General features: G+C 35.9%; 1 protein-coding gene and 1 long non-coding RNA gene across 2 annotated transcripts in view; one reads left to right on the plus strand and one right to left on the minus strand.

The window, feature by feature from the left end:
- The window catches only part of MTBP (MDM2 binding protein), a 71,318-nt gene that overhangs the window by 34,389 nt on the left and 16,515 nt on the right, over positions 1 to 20,414 (plus strand). The window contains exons 12-16 of the mRNA XM_035011837.1: positions 355 to 528; positions 1,935 to 2,042; positions 9,956 to 10,117; positions 15,112 to 15,229; positions 19,551 to 19,706. Coding sequence (XP_034867728.1) covers positions 355 to 528; positions 1,935 to 2,042; positions 9,956 to 10,117; positions 15,112 to 15,229; positions 19,551 to 19,706 — 718 coding nt within the window. The remainder of the gene's footprint in view (positions 1 to 354; positions 529 to 1,934; positions 2,043 to 9,955; positions 10,118 to 15,111; positions 15,230 to 19,550; positions 19,707 to 20,414) is intronic.
- LOC118015167 overlaps positions 1 to 20,414 on the minus strand; it is a 50,889-nt gene that overhangs the window by 8,473 nt on the left and 22,002 nt on the right. The window contains exon 2 of the long non-coding RNA XR_004680547.1: positions 1,918 to 1,981. This is a non-coding gene — a long non-coding RNA (uncharacterized LOC118015167). The remainder of the gene's footprint in view (positions 1 to 1,917; positions 1,982 to 20,414) is intronic.

The following is a 20,414-nucleotide window of genomic DNA, read 5'->3' on the forward strand; positions in this document are numbered from 1 at the left end:
CAGGGGTCAGTTAATTCCATTTTAAAGAAAAAGAAGCTGGAAATAGTAGTTGGTACATTATGGGTGTGGTCATATAAGAAAGATATCGTGGAAGTCTAGTGGGCCATATCAAAAGGTAATGAACAAGGACACATCGTTTTAAAGTAAAGTGTGTAGGCTTTATATCATTTTTGTTATGATCCTCTGCTTTCAGTTTTCTGACTTAAATGAACAAGTGCTACCCAAAAGAGGTTGCATAAGAGCTTGTTTTCAAATAACATAGAAAATCATTATATCCTATGGGTCAAATGACTGATTCTGCCATGTTGCATGCTGAATTTTCACATACTTAACAAAATAATTGTTTTTGTTTAGTTCCAGATGTTGAAGTGAAAGGAGAGTGTTCTAGCTATTATCTCCTGTTACAAGGTAATGGCAATAGAAAATGTAAAGCCACATTGATTCACTCAGCCAACCAGATCAATGGCTCATTTGCACTCAGTTTAATTCATGGAAAGATGAAAGCAAGGACAGAAGAAGCCAAACTGAGTAAGTGTTAATTTTAGGTGGAAAACGTTTTTATATTTGTTTGTATATGCAGTTAACTTATGTGGTTTTTAATGATTTTATTTTCCCCAAACTCCATTTCACTTTCATTTTACCTTTTATTTTGAACATATTATAGCATATATGAACAATTTAAAGTACACATAATTAATCCCTTTTTCATTATACTTAGTAAAATTTAGTAGGTCAGCCTTTGATTCCAAATAGGAAATTTTTAGTATTTTCCACTTTATTTATTTATTTTTAAAGGTGTTATTTTTTTATTTCATAGAGAGAGCTCACGTGTGGAAGCATGAGGGGGTGGGGCAGAGGGGGAAGCAGACTGTCCACTGAGCAGGGAGCCCAATAAGCAGCTGGATCCCAGGACTCTGGGATTGTGACCTGAGCTGAAGGCAGATACTTAACCGACTGAGCCACCCAGGCATCCTGTTTGTATTTTCCACTTTAAAACACACTTTAAAACAGATAATATTTTTCTATAATTTATCTCTCATTTTTACGTACTTCCTCTCAAGCATCTTGTTCCATTTTATTGCCCATCTTTTTTTTTTCACCAAGTTCCAAGTTTTGGTTATCCATCAGTATATGACAAACCACTCCAAATTTAACTTAAAAATGACTTTTCATAGTCCTGTGGGTTGACTGGGCTCAGCTGGATGGTTCTATTTTAAAGTCCCACTTACGTTTGTAGCCACATAAAGCTGGGGCTCCATTCACTTAAAGACTTAACGGAGCTTGTTGTGTAAGATGACTTCTTCACCCAGCTGTTTGGCTCCTGGGTTAGGATGGCTGGAACAGATGAGAGCTGGCCTTCTCGTCACAGGCTCTGTTTTCATAGCCAACTTGGGCTTCCTTACAACACTATAGTCTCAGGGTAGTCTGATTTCTTACCTGGTTGCTATCTTCTCTTAGAGCATTGTTGTAAGAAGCCTCCAGGTTTTTTGACCTAGCCTGAACTCATTCACTGTCACTTTTACCGTAGTACCTTTTTGATTTCATAGAGCTAACCTGGATTCATTGTGGAAGGACTACACAATGGGTGAATAGTAAGTGTGGTTGATTGGGAGCATCTTTAGAGACGAGCTGCCATACTGCCTCTGTGCTTTGTGTAGGACTTTCAGTAGCTGAGGCCATAAAAGAAAATGTGATGGGGGAAATTCTACTCTGTTACCTAAATTCCCTCAATTTAAGAGACAGGTCAGGGTTTAAAATGCAAAATAATTTAGTATGCCTAATTTCTGCATCTTAATTATTATTTTGAAATAAGCAAGAGCAGGAGAGTTGAGTAACTGGCTTTTTTTTAAAAAATTATATAATAACACATTTTCTGGGAACGGAACATTATTGTCATAGAACATCCTTAATACTTACTTTTCTCTATTTCTCAGGCTTTCCTTTTGACTTCTTGTCACTTCCACATTTTTCTGGCGAGCAACTTATACAGAGAGAGAAACAGTTAGCTAATGTTCAAGCTTTGGCTTTGAGAGAATGTCTGAGTAAGTAATGATTTGTACATTTCATTTTACTCCAAGAATGTTGACTTGTTCAGCAATGCATTGTTACTGTCATACTTTTTCTTACTTTGTCTTTTAGGTATAATGCTCATTTGTAGAACTATTCTTGATAGAGGTGATGCAGAGTAGAAAAGGTCTGCAGCCTTTTTCCACCAGATTCAGAATCTTCCTATTTATTCATATATCACTGATACCATTTGTAAAAGTATATTTTTTAAAGACTTATTTGAGAGAGAGAGAAAGAGGGCGGAGCAGCAGCAGGAGAGGGAGAGAGAGCCTCAAGCAGACTCCTCACTGAGCACAGAGCCCGATACCGAGCTCGATCTCACGACCCTGAGCTGAATTCAAGAGTCGGATTCTCAACTGACGGTGCCACCCAGGCACCGCTATAAAAATATTTCTTTAGGAAAATTTTGTATTCCATTCTTTTTAACTGTGTACTGAAAAAGGTAGCTATGGTTTTTTAATTCTGATTAATATGAATTTTTTATAAAATTCCTCATTTTATATTTTTGGTTGTATCAGGAGGTTAAAGACTACAAATAGAGGGAAATACAACTACAGAGAAATTAATATGCTAACTTGAGCATTGATTCTTAGACTTTAACCATGACTATTAATAATAACACATTTCACATATGTGCAGAGTAAAGTTAGCATTATGGATTTTTCCTTATTCAGGAAATTAACACTTTTTCCAAGGGTCATAGTTTAAGGTTTTACCTCTATTACTGAATGTTTAGTTGGTATCAGTCTTAACATTTTTTAATAAATAATCATTCATTAGTACCTAATATAAACTTATTTTAAGGTAACTGATAGGGAATTTTTAAGAAATTGATTCAAATTGTGAGGCCTCTTGAGTAGCATATGAAAAAATGATATTAGAATTAATTAGATACATTATAAAATAAAAACTATCATCCTTTAAAAGCATTTTAAAAATATCTTCAATTCAGTAGCCTGTTTTATTCAACGGAAAATAATTTTAGAATACTTGGTCTCAATTATTCTTTAAGAATTACCTACTTTTTCAGTTGTACAAATCAGGGTGATTGTGTAGTCTTGAACTTCTCCAACCATTTATTTTTTTTTTTTAATTGTATCAATGATATTAGCTCAAGGAAAATATAGTTAGAAAGGCAAATCAGTTTCAATAAAAAGTAGTACATGTTAAAACCAAGAAAAAGAATAAATACTGGAATAGTATTTTTGTGGCTGGAAAATCTTTATTTCAAATATCAACCTGCAGTATTATTTACCTCTTGACTTTGTTCTGTCCCCGCTAAACGCATCGTCAGGCCCTGCTCCCTTGCCTTAAGCCTTTTGCAGCTCTTTGTAACTTAGTTCCCTCAACATCTCCTCTCTCCTTCATCTTCACCTCTCTTCCTCATCCTTCCAACCCGAAAATCTGCCAGAGTGGAAGAATAGGTTGCTCTCTGAAGCTGACGCTTTTCTGCTTTGGGTAGGAAGAGTTAGCTCTCCTGTTTAGGTGGGAAGGGAAATACTGACAGCTCTAACTAGACTGCTGCCTGCAGGTGTGATCAGAAGCTCTGCTGCGGGAAGCAGAAACGGAAGTGCTCAATAAATGCCGAAAGTGTAGGAGCACCAGCGGCTGAGCGGTACCGCAGCTCTAAGGATGCCGCAGCTCTCGGCAAGGTGCAAGGACAAGGAGGGGGCTTGAAGTTGGGGGAAACCTTACAGCTAGTAGCTGCTGGAGATACCAGCCCTAGGCATATCCATGAAATGACCAGTTTGCAGTCCAAAGCATTACATCGTGATAAAATTAGTGATCCAGTTCATCAGTTTATGATGGAAATACTAGCTGAACCAACCTCTTCTCTACCCAGAGAGTCAATACTGGATTAAAAATTTGGGGTAAAGTTGCATCTGTTCAGAATTCCTGTATCTCCAAAGACAAGATGACAGCAAAACGAAGTTTCTGATATAAGAATGTCTGAGTGTATTTCAGTGACTTTCAAAGAAGTGATATATAAATATAAAAGTAGTGAAAGTGATATAGTTAATTAATTTACACATGGTAAAAACTAATGTACTAAAAACTAATGTAACTAATGAACAGCTTTCTTTGGGGAAAAATCAACAATTCAAAATCAATACAAAGATTATAGCCTTTGCTGTAAAATAAGAAGTTGTTCAAGAAGATTTTTTTTTTCCTTCAAAATTATCAACAAGACATGGAGTAGACTTACTATCTCCCCACTATTTCTCTGCCCCAGTACTGAATCAGAAAGAGCAACTGGAAAAGTTTGCATGAAAATGTACATACATTATCGAGACACTTTGTTGTTTAAAATAACACAAAAATCAAATAAAGTTTCTGTTATGGTTTAATTTTTTAGAATAATTACTTCCAGTAGTTTTATTTTTTAAAAATTATATTAATAATATTAGAATGATATTTATAATTTTATAAGTTTTTTTACTTGGTTTTTTGGTGGTTTGTAACTTTGAATTTGGAAATATTAAGTATCTTGTTTCACTGATTTTTAAAGAAAAAGTTTAAGAATGCTAGACAATTTTTAAATAAAAGACTATTCAGTATGATGCAAAACAAATACCAAAACAACAACAGGGTTGTCATTTTGCTCCAGTATTGCAGTCACTCCTCTGAGTTTCCCACATCTGTTTTAAATTTATAGAACCTAGTACAAACCTGATTGACACTCAGTCTCTGGTACTTTTGAATATTCTACTCTATCTTTTTATTTAATAGATCCCAAGTTATGGCTAGCTTTTTAGGAATAGTATTCTTTTGCTGATTCATTTTTAGACTTTAGTCAAATATTTTTCTCCCAAATATTTTCTCACTTGTGTGCAAATTCATTTGTGTAGAGAATATTTTTTGCCTAGGTAAATTATTCTGCTCATAACCTTGTTAAACTTCATCTGTTTCCTCTTTCTTTTTCGGTCATTAAGGTCAGGAGGAAGTCTTACACTACTCTCCAAATAGCCCAATTTCATAATATAATTGACTACTTTAATAAGCATGGTCCGGTTCATGATTTAAGTTTATTTTTAACATTAATAAAAATGTAGAGCTAAATTCTGAAGCACATTACCTATTGTGCATCTTTCAGATGAAAACAAACCATTGATAACTTTTCATTTAGATGGCTCCCAGCAGATTGGCAATAAAGCTTTTTATTTTCTCACTAAGAAGATGTAATAATAGCAGCATATTTTACAGTCTTACTTTACCATTACCAATGTTCTTGAGTGCAGGAACCATGTGTAACTTACCTTGGATCACAACTGGAATGACCCTACCAATATCCACATTGCTATGGTGGGATTTTGCAGAGGCATCGTTGTAAAGCTGATGTTCTAAAGTAGAGCCTCTAGGCTGGCTATTTCCTTCTCAGCCTACTCTCTTGCATTATTTATGTTTCAACCTCATATGGTAATGGGTTCTAATCCTCTGTGTCTGAGGGCACAGCACAGTGCTTTGTAGACAGTACCTAATAAATGTTGGAGTGAATTCTCTGTGCATTTACAATTTACTATTTTATTATAGAAGAAAATGTTATTAGTCCAGAAGTGTTTTAAAAGTGGAATATTTTTGGGCACCTGGGTGGCTCAGTTGGTTAAGCGACTGCCTTCGGCTCAGGTCATGATCCTGGAGTCCCGGGATCGAGTCCCGCATCGGGCTCCTTGCTCAGCGAGGAGTCTGCTTCGCCTCTGACCCTCCCCCCTCTCATGTGCTCTCTCTCATTCTCTCTCTCTCAAATAAATAAATAAAATCTTTTAAAAAAAAAACTATATTAAAAAAAAAGTGGAATATTTTTATAAAAGTAATACATGGGTCTAGTTTAAGATGTAAATGGTATTGAAAAACTTCATGTGGAAACCAGCAGTACCCTACGGTCTCCTCTCCATCTTTCAGTCTCCGTCTGTAGGCAGTGACCCGCAGCTGTCCCAGCTGGTTTTCCTAACATTTCCTCCACTTTTGTTACTAGTATGCGTATGCTGCTGTTTATTAATTTGCAAATTTCAGACATTATCTTAGCATCTAACTATGAAAGATAAACATTTAGCTTTCTCATATCATCTTCAGTTTCCCTTTCTACCCTTTACAATGAAGTCATGAATTTTGGTTAAATCAGTGGTTAGTTTTAACATTATTATCACTATATGCATAAGTTTACCACTGAGTCATGTAATATACGATGATTATCACTCTTGTATCATCTTTGTTTTTCTTATGGTTGATGATCATTTTTAATTTGCCCATTCGTCTGTACAGGCAAATTTTTTTTTTTTTAAGATTTTATTTATTTATTTGACAGAGAGAGAGTGAGAGCAGGAACACAAGCAGGGGGAGCAGGAGAGGGAGAAGCAGGCTTCCAGTGGAGCAGGGAGCCCGATGAGGGATTCGATCCCAGGACCCTGGGATCATGACCTGAGCTGAAGGCAGACGCTTAACAACTGAGCCACCCAGGCACCCGTGGCAAAGTATTTTTATGTTTTTCCAGAGGCTCCAACATTTTTCTACACACTTATCATTAAATTCATTGTATGTTCAAACACAGCAGTTCCTTTTTATTTCTCTTTATTTTTTCAGAGTGTTTAATATTTTGTTCTGATAACGGAACATTGTAGAGACTTCTCTATCTTCTTCTCCTCTTTTGGAGTCTCCTTTTTTCTAGACCACTTGTCCTTCTTCTTGGATTGCTCCCTTGTTTGGTTGGAGCATATCTTTCAGTAACTACTTTGAGTAAAACTTCATGGGGCGTAAATTTTTTTAAGCTCTTGCGTATTTGAAAATATCTTCACTTGACTGATAGGTCATAAAGAATCCTAGGTTGAAAATCATCTACCTTCAGAATTTTGAAGACATTGCTTTATTATCTTCTGTGTGACTGTGTTCCTATTGAGAAACCCAATTCTATTCTTATTCTTTATAGTGTTTATTTTTGGTTTCTTTGTTTTAACCCCTTTCTAGAATGTTTATCTTCAGAAGCTTTGGCCCTGGAAGCTTTACTCTGAATCATGGTGTGTATGTATTCTCTGTCCTCTCTCTCTGTCCTCAATTTATTAAGCTATGTATTTGATGAGCCATTTCAATAGAAGATTCACATTCTTAAACCTGAAAATGTTAATAATTTTTCTTTCCTTTTCTGTTTTTTTTTCTTTCTAGAACTTTTATTAGTTATATAAAAAATACCTGGACAGAATACCTACTTTTCTGCACCGAACACCTAATTTTCTTTCCTATTTCCATATTGTTTTCTTTTTGTTCTAGTTTCTGGGCAATATCTTCCATTTTATTTTAAGCCCTTTTATGGAATGTTTAAAATTTGAGCTCTCATATACTTAATTTTTAAAAGTCTTTTCTTGTTCATCATCTGTTCCTTTATTAAAGAATCCTGTACTTGTTTCATGGGGTGTAGTATCTTTTCTTAGTTCTACGAGAATATTAATTATAGCAAGCTTTCTTTTGTTCCCTGCAGTGTTTTTGTTTCTGCTGGGCTCCTTTTTCCTTTTTGCTTGCTTTAGTCTCTCTTTTTCATCTTGGACTTTTTCTATTTTGAGGGTCCCAATAAATAAACCCCCTTACTCTCCCAAAGTTGGAACCAATTGAAAAATAAAACTAAGAAACACACTGATGGAGATAAATAACAGATAAAAGCTGTATTGAAGGATATGACTTTTTAGATCTTGGCCAGGTGAGTTTTCTGAACACCCAGAGTTGAATTTCCCCCCCTTGAATGAAGAACTAGGCAAATGAAGATCAACCCTGTGGGGGCAGGGTTACCGCGTTGTAGAGAGCATGCATCCTGAGGACTTGCTAGCTCAGAGGAAAGTTGGAGAGAAGGATCTGATCAGAGCATGCCTTGTTTCTTCTCCAGACTAGCTCAGTGAGTGACAGGAGGGAGATAGGAGCTAGAAGTGTTACTGGATCAAAGTCCTTCCTTATATGTGTAAACGTAAGACTATGGAAATGCAGAGTCCCCTCTTTCCTCAACACCTTTTCTTTTTTTTTAAATTTTAATTCTTTATTTAAATTCAGTGTGGTTAACATATACTGTATTATCAATTTCAGGGGTAGAATTTAATGATTCATCTTTTGCATATGACACCCAGTGCTCATTACATCAAGTGCCCTCCTTAATGCCCATCACCCAGTTACCCCTTCTGCCACCTGCCTCCCCTCCAGCAACCCTCAGTTTGTTTCCTAGAGTTCAGCATCTCTTATGGTTTGCCTCCCTCTCTATTTTCATCTTACTTCATTTTTCCTTCCCTTGCCCTATATTCATCTGTTTTGTTTCTTAAATTCCACATATGAGTGAAATTATATGATATTTGTCTTTCTCTGACTGACTTATTTCACTTTGCATTATACCCTCTAGTTCCATCCATATCATTGCAAATAGCAAGATTTCATTCTTTTTGATGACCGAGTAATATTCCTATATATATTTATTTATATATAAATGCCATATAAATACACACACACATGCATACCACATCTTCTTTATGCATTCATCTGTCGATGGACATCTGGCCTCTGTCCATAGTTTGGCTATTGTGAACATTGCTGCTATAAACATCGAATCACTGTGTTCCTTTTTTTTTTTTTTTTAAGATTTTATTTATTTGTTTGTCACAAAGAGAGAGAAAGAGAGAGCACAAGCAGGGGGAGTTGCAGGCAGAGGGAGAAGCAGGCTCCCTGCTCAACAGGGAGCCTGATGGGGAGCCTGATGAGGGACTCAATCCCAGGAACCTGGGATTGCGACCTGAGCTGAAGGCATACACTTGACTGACAGAGCCACCCAAGTGTCCCAAATCACTATGTTCCTTAAATGTCTGGTGATTCTTTTCTGTCTGTACTGTTTTAAATGGGAAGCTTTACATACCTTGCTCTAATATACCATCTGGCAAGCTGCAGTGTAGAGTGGTAGAGTGACAAGTCATCCTGGTTGTGAGCTCCTATCCCTACCTGCACTTCAATATCAGGACGAAGCTCTTTCCTCCAGGGGCATTCAGTTTTTCAAAAGGGGGACTCCTTAATCTTTCTAGTGGAGCATTTATAGCTGCTAGCTTTCCCGCTACGGGGCTTGGAATCAGACCCCTCAGTATGTACACTTCTATTTAGTCCCCCAGTTTTAACTCCAGTTTCAGTGCTACCTTTCAGTGTGCCTGATGCTGCTTGGACTGGGACTCCTTTTCAGCTTCTACCAAAAAAAAAAAAAAATGAGAACAGAGTCTCCTGGCTGTGAGGGCTGGAGGGTGGGGTATAAAGACCTTTAGTTCTAACTGCTCCTTCCCTAAACATCCATGCACGCAGTCCTCTTTTAGCCTGTCTCGCCATCATCTTCCTAATACCTCATAGGAGTGCCTCTCTAGGTACCCAATTGACCCTCCCTCTGCTGCACCAACTCAGCTACCACTCCACCATCATCTTATCTTCCAAAATGTCCAAAACTCTCATTATTTATTGTTTCTGCTTTTGTTGTCCTTTTTAAAATTCCTTTGCTGTGAGTTTAGGTTTGGGGAAGGAGAAGAAACAGATGGAAGTGGCCAAGCTACCACATTTAACTCAAAGTCTTACAAGTTTTATTTTCACGTAAACACCAACGTTCTTAGTGCTCTGCGGTATATTCTGAAAACTTGCAAAGTTGCCTTTACCATTCATCACCTCATGGTGTGAACAGATTACTTTATTTTTGTTTATCACACATAACTGGAAATTCTATCATTACCTACAAATTGGGTTAAAATGAAAACCTACATAGGAATGTTGATTTGCTGGAGAAATTCAACTGTTTTACTTTTGAAAATATTTATCATGAAAGCGTAATAGATGCACTTCTTGAGAGTCTTTAAAATAATAGTTATATGGTTAATCATACTGTTTTGTTGTCTTACAGAAAGGAGAAAGTTGGCAAAGCAGCCTGAAGTAGTTTCAGTTGATGAACTCAAAAGTCTATTAATACTCACAAGGGAACGCTTTTTAGATCGTTTTGATGCCTTTATACCTAAAACAATTCCAATAAAGACAGACAAAATTAAAACCTCCAATATGTTAAATGGTAAGTTTTTTGTAGAATACTGGTTCTTTTTGTATGTATTTCTCATCATTTAAACATTAAAAAATTTCTGTCACTTCTTTCATTAAGCATGTTTAATATAATTGTTTTTGAGCAGAGGGAGAAGCACTTTAAGGTGATTCCTCTTATTAATTTTACTAAGCTCCTAGAATGGGCAGATTTCTATTAAGCCATATTTTCGGAAGATGAGAATAGTAGAACCTACACAATAAGTTGACTATAGTTAAAACTACCTACAATAAGATGCTCTGCATTTGCCATTCATTGTAGTAGGAACGGTCACCAAACTTCACTGAAGGAGCAGGAAATCATTTCTATATTAACTTGCAACTCTGTCTTTTCCTGGTTCCTATTCTTGTGATGTATTTGGATACAGTGAAGCTTTACAAGATCTAGCAGGAAAGCATTTGATGATTGCCTGGCATTTTAAACGTACAGGGTAATTTTTTGTTTTTATTCCTTGAGAATCATTTTTATTCCATTGGTCAATAAGAAAATAGCCAAAGAGTCAAGTTAACAGTAATGTTTGTGGGGTACCTTTCTCTGTTTGACACCATAAAGGTATACATAGAAGTAAAAATTTGGATCCTTGACTTTCAGTAGGTTATGATCTATTTCAAAAACAAAATATAAATGCAGCACACAGTGCCATTTCAAGAGCCCAGGCTCGGGAGCTCGCTTGCCGGGGCTCAAGTCTGAGTTTTGTCACGTGTTCTCTGAGTGTCGTTGGGCAGTTATCCCACCTATCCCTGCCTCTGCCTCCTCATGTTTAAAATGGGCTTAATAGGGCGCCTGGGTGGCTCAGATGGTTAAGCGTCTGCCTTCAGCTCAGGTCATGATCCTGGAGTCCCTGGATCGAGTCCCGCATCGGGCTCCCTGCTCAGTGCAGAGCATGCTTCTCCCTCTCCCTCTGCCACTCCCTCTGCTTGTGCTCTTCTGTCTATCTCTCTGTCAAATAAATAAATAAAATCTTTAAAAAATAAAATAAAATAAAATAAAATGGGCTTAATAATATTACCCACTCACTAGGGTTATTGTGAGGATTAGATGAGTTGATGCATATAAGAACACAGTAAATGCCAAAGAACTATTAGCTGTTTGTATTATCATGATTGTCATCATGACATATCAGTACGAACGGTCAATAACAGTGCAGAATAATCTGACAGGTGTTGGAGACAGTGGAAGGTTACTTGTAAATGGGGGCATGTGTTCAGTAAATGAGAGACACAGTTTCTTGGTTGCAGCCTGGGCTCTGGAGCTGGACTAACAAGGTTGGATGCAGCTCTGCAGCTTACATGCTGTATGACTTTGGGCAAGTTTTCTAACCTCTCTGAGCCTCAGGTTTTTTTTCATCTTTAAATGAGAGATGACATATGTTGTTATGAGGATTAAAGGTATTATTTATAAATTGCTTAGAAAGTTGCCTGATGTGAAGTGCTATATATTTGTTTTTAAATAAATGAATGTGAATTTAGAGGCAAGGAATATAACTAGGGTAGGATAGTCACAGAACATTTTGTTAGGAGCAAAGGGACTTGGATGTAGGCCTTCAGTGATGCATAGGATCTGGGTAGAGTGGAGAAGATAGGATTTTCCAGGAGGTAGGAACTGAATACCCAGAGTCATAGAGGTAAGAAAGGGCAGACTGAGTTCCAGAGAAAAGTTGGCTTACTCAGAGAATTTGTGCAGGAGTTAACAGTTACAAGGTAGGAAGGGCTGTGATCATTGCACGGGTTTTTCTGTAAGTATGGAAATGTGTCTTATAGTTACTCATACAAAATCAAGTCCTAGGACACTATTAACACCCTGAGCTTACAGGGGTGCTCATCTTAAAATGTAAATCAGATTATATCACTCCTTTGCTCAAACCTTTGTCATTGCTTTCTATTGTACGTAGAATGTGTCATCCTTAATACGGCTTACAAAAACCCTAAAAGATGTCTGCCCTCACACTCTTTCTGGCTTCCTCCAGTGTCACATTTCTGTTTCCTTGGTGCCACAGTCTTTCCATTCCTTGAGCACGTCACCTTCCTTTCCACCTCGGGAACTTGACACACACGGTGTTCTCTTTCCGGAATACTTTTCTCCCAGTCTTTACCTGATTAATTGATAGTCATTCTTTAGATTTTGACTTAAGTGTTACTTCCTCTAAGAGGCTTTCCCAGACCTTCCTCATTTTAAATTGTTTCCAGTGGTACTCATCTTCTGTATCTTTCTTTAAGTTATTTTTCCTATGTTAAATTATATACTATAGATGTAATTATTTATTAACTATTTGTCTTCACTGTGAACCATATGTTCTCTGAGAGTAGGGAGTGTGCCTACTTGCTTTCTTCAGTGCCCTAGAGCCTAGTACTGTACCTGGCATATTTCATTCCTCCCAAAATAATACTGAACAAATGAAAGAAACCCTGAAGATTTTTTAGAGCCTGAACTGAAATTTGACAGGTTATACGTTTGAACATGACTCCTAAGAATGGAGTTGTGATTTTTAACATCCGTAGGTTTTGTTTGAGTAAATACATCTAGATGCAAATTATACAGCAAAGGAACCAATAAGGTCAATCATGTTTCATATTCCGATCCCATTCTTTAATAACCATGCTCATTAGGAATTATTGGTAATCATCAAGATTATTGTTTTCCCTTTTTTTGTGTGTATAAAAACTATAGCACTCTAGCATGTGTAACATGAAAATCAGCATGGACAAAATGTCTTGATCTAACCATTTTCTATACTCATTGCCACAAAGTTGCTAAAAACCTTCACAATGCCAAATGTAATATCTGAACTCAAAATGCAGCAGCTCTCTCCTTTACCTCAGGCCACTGGAGCACATAAACAACACTGCATAAATGAGTTTTCTAGGTAATTTTATAAGATCACAGTTTTATTATTTCAAATATTTTCATAAGAATCTTCTAGGGGCGCCTGGGTGGCTCAGTCTTTAAGCGTCTGCCTTCGGCTCAGGTCATGATCCTGGGGTCCTGGGATCGAGCCCTGCATCGGGCTCCCTGCTCAGCGGGAAGCCTGCTTCTCCCTCTCCCACTCCCCCTGCTTGTGTTCCCTCTCTCGCTGTGTGTCTCTCTCTGTCAAATAAATAAAATCTTAAAAAAAAAAAAGAATCTTCTGGTATGTGTTTATAATTCTTGCTTTATTAAACAGAATATGCCAATTATAATATAACCTTTTCTTTGTGATTGTAAGGCTTTGTGTATGTAAGGCTATGATGGCCTCTGTTACTATGCACATATTATCACCTGCTGTATTACTTCCTTTGTGTTTGCCTTGATTTGTGTAGGGCCGGTATTTGAGTCCCTACTGCATCACTTCCATTTCTCTGTTTCTCCTGTAAAGTAAAACACTTAAAAACAAAACAAAACAAAAAAAAGCAGTGTTCTTGGTTTCTCAGAGGCCCTTTTTATGCTTTTTGGTTGTCAGCATGTCCTAGTGTCCTGACTGCCACATAAATAAAATATTGTGTCTTACTTTCCTGTAAGAATTGTATTAAATTATTACCCAAAAGTACATATGAATGTTTGTCCATCCATTCCTTACTATTTAGCCTATGTCATTTATATTTATGTAAATTGTATAGTCAATGCTAATAATTAATTATATTGTAATATTTAGAACAATTAATGTTTACTTTTATTTAACATGACTTGTGTTCTTTTGAGTTCTCAGCATCTAACTGTTCAGATCTGCTAATGATATTTGCTTTATGATTTTAGTGGAAAGCCATGTCAACATTAAAAAGTAGATTATTTTATTATAAAGTTTATTGCTATATAAAATAGTATTTCACTACCCTTATTATGAAATGGGAAGTGGTATATTTGGATGGTGTTTGGTGGGGGCAATCCAATGTAGTCATTAAAGATATTTTAAAATGTTCAAGGTTAAGTAGTTTAATGAATAAAGGGAAAATAACAAGCAGTTGGCTTCGGTTTTATGTTTAAGTGTTTTCTTTTTTGTATAAAAATTCCTTTACCAAATCACCATTTTGTAAGACTTCAAAGTATAAAATGGTATTTTTGTCAGAATTAATAGTCAGACAACTAATGTCCAGTAATTTTCAGTTAGTTTATTAGAATAGTGTGTAATAGCTCAAAACAATATTAAAAACCAGATATTTTGGGAATCCAAAAAGTTGTACAGTTAGTAATTTTGACAGTGTTAAAATAGTTTGGATGTACTAATAATTTATAATGCAAATGGAAGCTGTCCCTTTATGTTTTTGATACGAATTGTAGTGTTATTAGTAATCTCAGTTCATTGCAACATACTAGCTAGAAGGATAAACACACTCTGGTATAAAATATTTTATTAGTAGTGAAATAACATTTAATGTTAGTGATTTACTTGAAGATGTATATGTTAAGGCATCTTACATTAATGGATAAGTGAAAATTCTTTCTAAGGTAACCTTTATCTGAGAACATCCTATGTTATTTATTGTATTATTATACTTTTGAGAATGAAGTAATCTCTTTCAAAAATATGAACTTTTCTGGATAATGCTGCTAATTCCTGTTTCTGGTATGAAAATCACATAGTATATCCAATATATTCTCCAGAGAATTGCCTCCTTTTCATTTAGTACTAATTTCACACACGCACACACACAAATAAGCAAGTTATGCTTTTATTCCACAGTGCTAATTCATTTTCTGAATTCTAGCTCATAACTTGTATTATGAGGAGACAGTAATATAAACAAAGCTTAACAGTGATTTTTTTTTTCATTTCAAAAAACTTTTCAATGGCATTTTGCACAGTTTCGGCCATCAGAGATATCCTTAATAAATGCCTGAGGTAAGTAGTGCACAGTTAATCCAACACGGCTTTATATATACATATATGCATGTGCACATGGATAGATGGATCTATCTACATGTATATGTTTTCATATAGCAAAATTCAATATGTTAATAATTTTCAGTACTTACGTAGGTTTCTTTCACTTTAGACACCAGTTCAGTAGAACCTACTTCTTCAAATCTAATGGAAACGAATCCTTTGGAATGGCCAGAAAGGCATGTTCTTCAAAATTTGGAAAGTTTTGAAAAAACTAAACAAAAAATGAGGTAATATTTAAATAGCTCAGTATTTTTAAATGGGCATTTTTTTCTTAATTCTTACATTGTGTTTATGAAATATAAGTATTTTCCAGCTTTAATAGGAAATACTATTTCCTTTATTAAAGGAATACATGCATACTGTAAGTAGATAGGTAGATAGAGCATTACAGAGTAGGATGTTGAGAAAACACTGCTCTTCTTCACCTGCTACTTACACTTTTGTGTATACATAATCATTGTTAACATTTTAGTGGATCCCTTTCCAGACTCTCTCTCCTGCTCTATGTTCTGGGTGTTAGAAGGTGGAGGAGAGACAGTAAAGTATCCTCCAAACTGAGAAGGCACTTGGAAATATAAAAACGAAGCAAACCATTCCATACCTTCCACACAGAGTAACTTACTGACGGGGTTTCAAGCAGATAACAATCCAGCACTGTGCAGCTATTCTCCACAAAGTCCGGACTTTAATCTACAGATTTTTATAAGAGTGAGGGGATGGGCAGAGGTCATTGTAGTGAGGTCAAAGGGTTTAACAGATCTGGTGGAGCCATCTGTGTGCCAGAGAGGAGAAAGGGGAAGAAACTAGGCTGTCTCTCCTAGTTAACCTAAACAACTTTAGGGAAGATCAGAACAAGCCTTTCCACATCCTGGTCAGGGCACACATCAACCTCCAAGGAGCCTGGAACATGTAGTCCTAAGAGAGGTCATTGCATGAACGAGACGGAGGGCCAAAGATGGAGTCAGTGTTGTCAGCACTCCTACATCTGGGATATTTTCTTGACCTATGCTTTCATCTTTTAAGTTTTTTGATAGTCATACTTTAAATTCCTAATAATTTTTTTTTGTTCTCAACTGTTTTTTCATTAGCGATCTCTTCTTTTGTTAATAATGAGAATTCAGAAGATACTAAAAGGATGTTAATTGGAATCTCCTTTTAACTTGTTTTCTCTGTTCCTTAGTGATCTCATTATTCTTGTATCTGTTCTGTTTGCTCCTCTGGTGTTTTTTTCTTATGTGTAGCTTTCCTTCCATGTCTGATGGTCCTTGATTGTTACTAGGTCGGAATTTAGTACGAAGCTGGTTTATATAGGTAGTTGGTGTTTATTTTCTCTCTATATGTGTAGTCATGTTTCTCGCCTGTTCTCATTTGAATATTGTGGGTAGGGAGAGTGGAGCGTACCTAGTAGACTTTAGGGCACCTCTGGGGGTATCAGAAGGTAGGCAGCCTTCGTCCTTCACCCAAGACTGAAATAACAGGGCTTTATTCTGGGGGCATCAGCACGGAGACTGGGACAGGTACCTAGTTCTGGATCTTCAGAGAGCAGTTTCTCTGTTTTTCACTTGGAGATAAAATTGCAGGGATAAGGGGAGGTGTGGGAGGGTGATACTTGAACAACTGTTGTAGTAGGGTTCTTAAAATACATTGCCTGATTTCTGCCCATTGTCACTCAGCCCATGTGTAGAGTCTCACTGTGGCATTGTGGGATGGGAAGAAGACAGATTCTACATTTTTTTGTAAGTTTCTCTCTCTAGCTCTCATTTACATGCTTGCTCTAGTTTATCCCTTTTGTTTGTTCCATCATTTTTTCATCTTTCATTTCTCAACCTTCTTAGGAATTTAGTGTCTGGTACTTCATCATGTGATTCCCATTTGTTTGAGTGAAGAGGTTTATCTGTATGATGCTTAATGCACCATCATCTTGAACTAGATTGTTTGTCATTCATAGTCTCAATCAAATATCACCTTTCTCTTAAGCTTTTTATAAATGTTACAACTCAGTGTTCTCTTTCTTCATTAAGCACCCAAGGACTATATCATTACTTCTTTCATGAAGCTTATTTTATTGCACCTTTTTTTTTTACCTCATTCTACATTGGTATATCTATCTCCTTTTACTGTCCTTACCTCCTTTTCTCCTACTCAAATCATACCTATATTACTAAATTACACGCAGTGATTTTGAGTCTATACATTATCATCAGTGAACTCTTTTTAGTATCTTCCAATGATATTTACAGAGTCAGTGCTCAAATACTTGAGAGTACGTCACAGTATGGGGAGATGTCATTGAATTCTTGGTTGGGAACAAAAGTTACTTTGCATATTTTCAGAATTTGTATTGTGTTAAAATAGGATTAACTGGAGAATTAAGGATGCTTTACATAGTGAAATTCAGAAGTCATAAGAATTTGGTTTTGGAAATAATACATTATATGTTTAAAAAAAGAGGAAGATAGTAGGAAGGGAAAAATGAAGGGGGGGAAGTCAGAGGGGGAGACGAACCATGAGAGACTATGCACTCTGAGAAACAAACTGAGGGTTCTAGAGGGGAAGGGGGTGGGGGGATGGGTTAGTCTGGTGATGGGTATTAAGGAGGGCATGTACCGAATGGAGCACTGGGTGTTATACGCAAACAATGAATCATGGAACACTATATCAAAAACTAATGATGTAATGTATGGTGATTAACATAACATAATAAAATAAAATAAAAGAATTTGGCTTTGGACAAACTCACCTGTTGTGTGACTTTGTTACCTCATCCGTAAGATGGAGATAACAATCCCAGTTCTACTTCAAAGTTGTCAATGCTTAATGAGATGATGTATGAAAAAATACTTTGTAACCTTGCAAACACTGGACAAAATAAAGTGCTATTATTTTATTAATTGATTGATTGATTTTAAAACCAAGATGTATCTTGGTGGTGTAATTTATCACAAACTGGGCTTTGAAATTGCTTTGATATCTTTGTGTCCAGGGTCCTATATAAATGCAAATTATACATGTCCCCAATCCACCTAGCCTATAAAATGATTAGGAGTAATGTTCATTAAGAAACTTGTGAATCACAATTAGAGAATAGCTATATAGAAATTAAATTAAACTCATAATGTAGTTCCTACCTTCTTGGAGTATGAAGTTCAGAGAAAACATTTGAGTATTTTCTTGTTTGACTATTTTTATTAGATTTATATTTTCAATTTAAAAATAAAGGGGACAGGAGGGGGAAAGGGACACACTCTTGGTACATTTTTGATCTTTTTAGAAATAGAAATCTAAAACCATAATGTCAACATTTTAATCATATAATCACCAATAAGTATGCTTGATTGGAGTGATTAAATAATCAGGAAATAGTATTAATAGAAAGTCATGAAATTAATTTTCTGTGCAGGTATTAAAAGAGTTTATTTAAGCTTTGGTGACAGAGCAATAGCATGGTCTGACTCAGTGCTTGATAAAACCATTACCATTCTCTGAAAGTAAAGTATTTTCCTTTTTCCAGTTTTTAAACTTCCTGTGAGCTTTTTGGGTTTACAGAGGGAGAGTGTAGATAGAAATAGTACCTAATTCAGAGTCAGTCTGGTTCTGTCATTTTAAATGGCTGTGTCACCCTGGGCTTGTAATACAAACTAATGTGTGGTGGTATCTTTATCTGAAATTAGTAATAATTCTTTTCTAGGTTTGGTATGCTGACTTTCACTTTAGAAAGTACTTATTTCCAGGTGTTCATTTTGAGATAAGACTTGTTCTGTCTTTGTCAAGGAAATTTGTGAGGATTAAGAACATATTGTATCTAAAGTAGTTTGAGAAGTATGAACTCCTGTATATATTTCAGGTATAATAATGATCCAGTGCTTATTCATAATGTTATAATCATGGCTAGGAGAGACCTTGGGAGAGATTCTTGACTACTGTCTCATTTCAAGTATCTTTGAAGTTCATAGAAAATCTTTCAAGTTCATTCAGTCTCTACCATCAAAATTTATGAGATCATGGGGTTTCAGAACGTACAAAACACTTAGATTTAAATTTTATAAAATTGATAACTTCACACTACTAAATAATCATGCCATCATTTATTTTTTTAAGAGATTTATTTTAGAGAGAGAGCAGGGGTGAGAGGCAGAGGGAGAGAGAGAATCTCAAGCAGACTCCCCACTCAGTGTGGAGCCCAGCGCGGGGCTTTGATCCCATGACCCTGAAATCATGACCTTGGCCTAAATCAAGATCTGGATGCTCAACCAACTGAGCCACCCAGGTGCTCCTCATGTCATTTATAAAGAATATAATTATGTTTATTTTAGTTAAATAGTAGCATTATTGACATGGTTAACTACAAATTTCACTGTGACCTACAGATTTTTAAAAATATACTTTTATACTAAATGATTCACAAAGATTTTACTTTATTTTCTTTCCTAAATATATAGTTCTGTAGTTTTCTTTGTCTGTTCTTCTGGTTTCTGCTCATATCACCTTTTCCTGACTATGGTGAATTCTAACCCACTTTTAATAATCTGCATAACATTATTTTCTCAGAACTGGTTCATTACCTCGTTCATCTGAACAGTTGCTGGGTCACAAAGAGGGTCCACGGGACTCGATCACATTATTGGACGCTAAAGAATTACTAAAATTCTTTACCTCAGATGGGTTACCAATTGGAGATCTTCAGCCTTTACAGATCCAAAAGGGGTAAGTTATAAACTTATAATTGCCAATTAATTTTTTAAAACACATTGCATCTCATTTCCTTAGTTAATCGATGCCCTATGCTGCTTGGGCAGAATTCACATGTTTGATTCCAATGTTTATCAGTTGGACTTAATCCTCACATTTTACCTTAGCCGAATGTCCTATTATTTTGTGTTATTGAATATAAGGAAAACAAGGATAATAAAAGCAAGAGCAACCTAAGTTTATTCCCTAAGGAGGTCAGTAGCTTCTACTTTGTATACAAAGGACAGTGCTATTTAAGGAAAAATTATAATTTGGCTTGCAAATTTTTAAAATTATTTTTCTACATTATTCTCTAGTTTTGATTTTGCCATTACCTGTCATGACATTGTCATGTCATGCCTAATATTAGCAAAAAGCACAGCCTTTCAACTGAAGAGAATGGAAAAGTTTAATAAAAATGCTTTTGAAACTATAATATTACTGAGTACTCAGTGTCTATATGAATAGTTTACTGCTAATTTGACTTCCAAGACAACTTGCACTAAGTTACTAGTTAATAAACACCAGATGTTGCTGAAGTTGACTTAATTACAGGTAAAACTGTGATGTCAGTTACTTGTGAGATTTGAATCATTTGATCACTATCCCATCTTAATTGTTAATCCATTATTTTGAAGACCTCCCAGAGAACCTTAAAAATTATAGATCATTTTAATCACTTCT

This window comes from Mirounga leonina, unplaced genomic scaffold (assembly GCF_011800145.1).
Source record: "Mirounga leonina isolate KUSES-001 unplaced genomic scaffold, KU_Mleo_1.0 Mir_165, whole genome shotgun sequence".
Lineage (NCBI taxonomy): Eukaryota > Metazoa > Chordata > Mammalia > Carnivora > Phocidae > Mirounga > Mirounga leonina.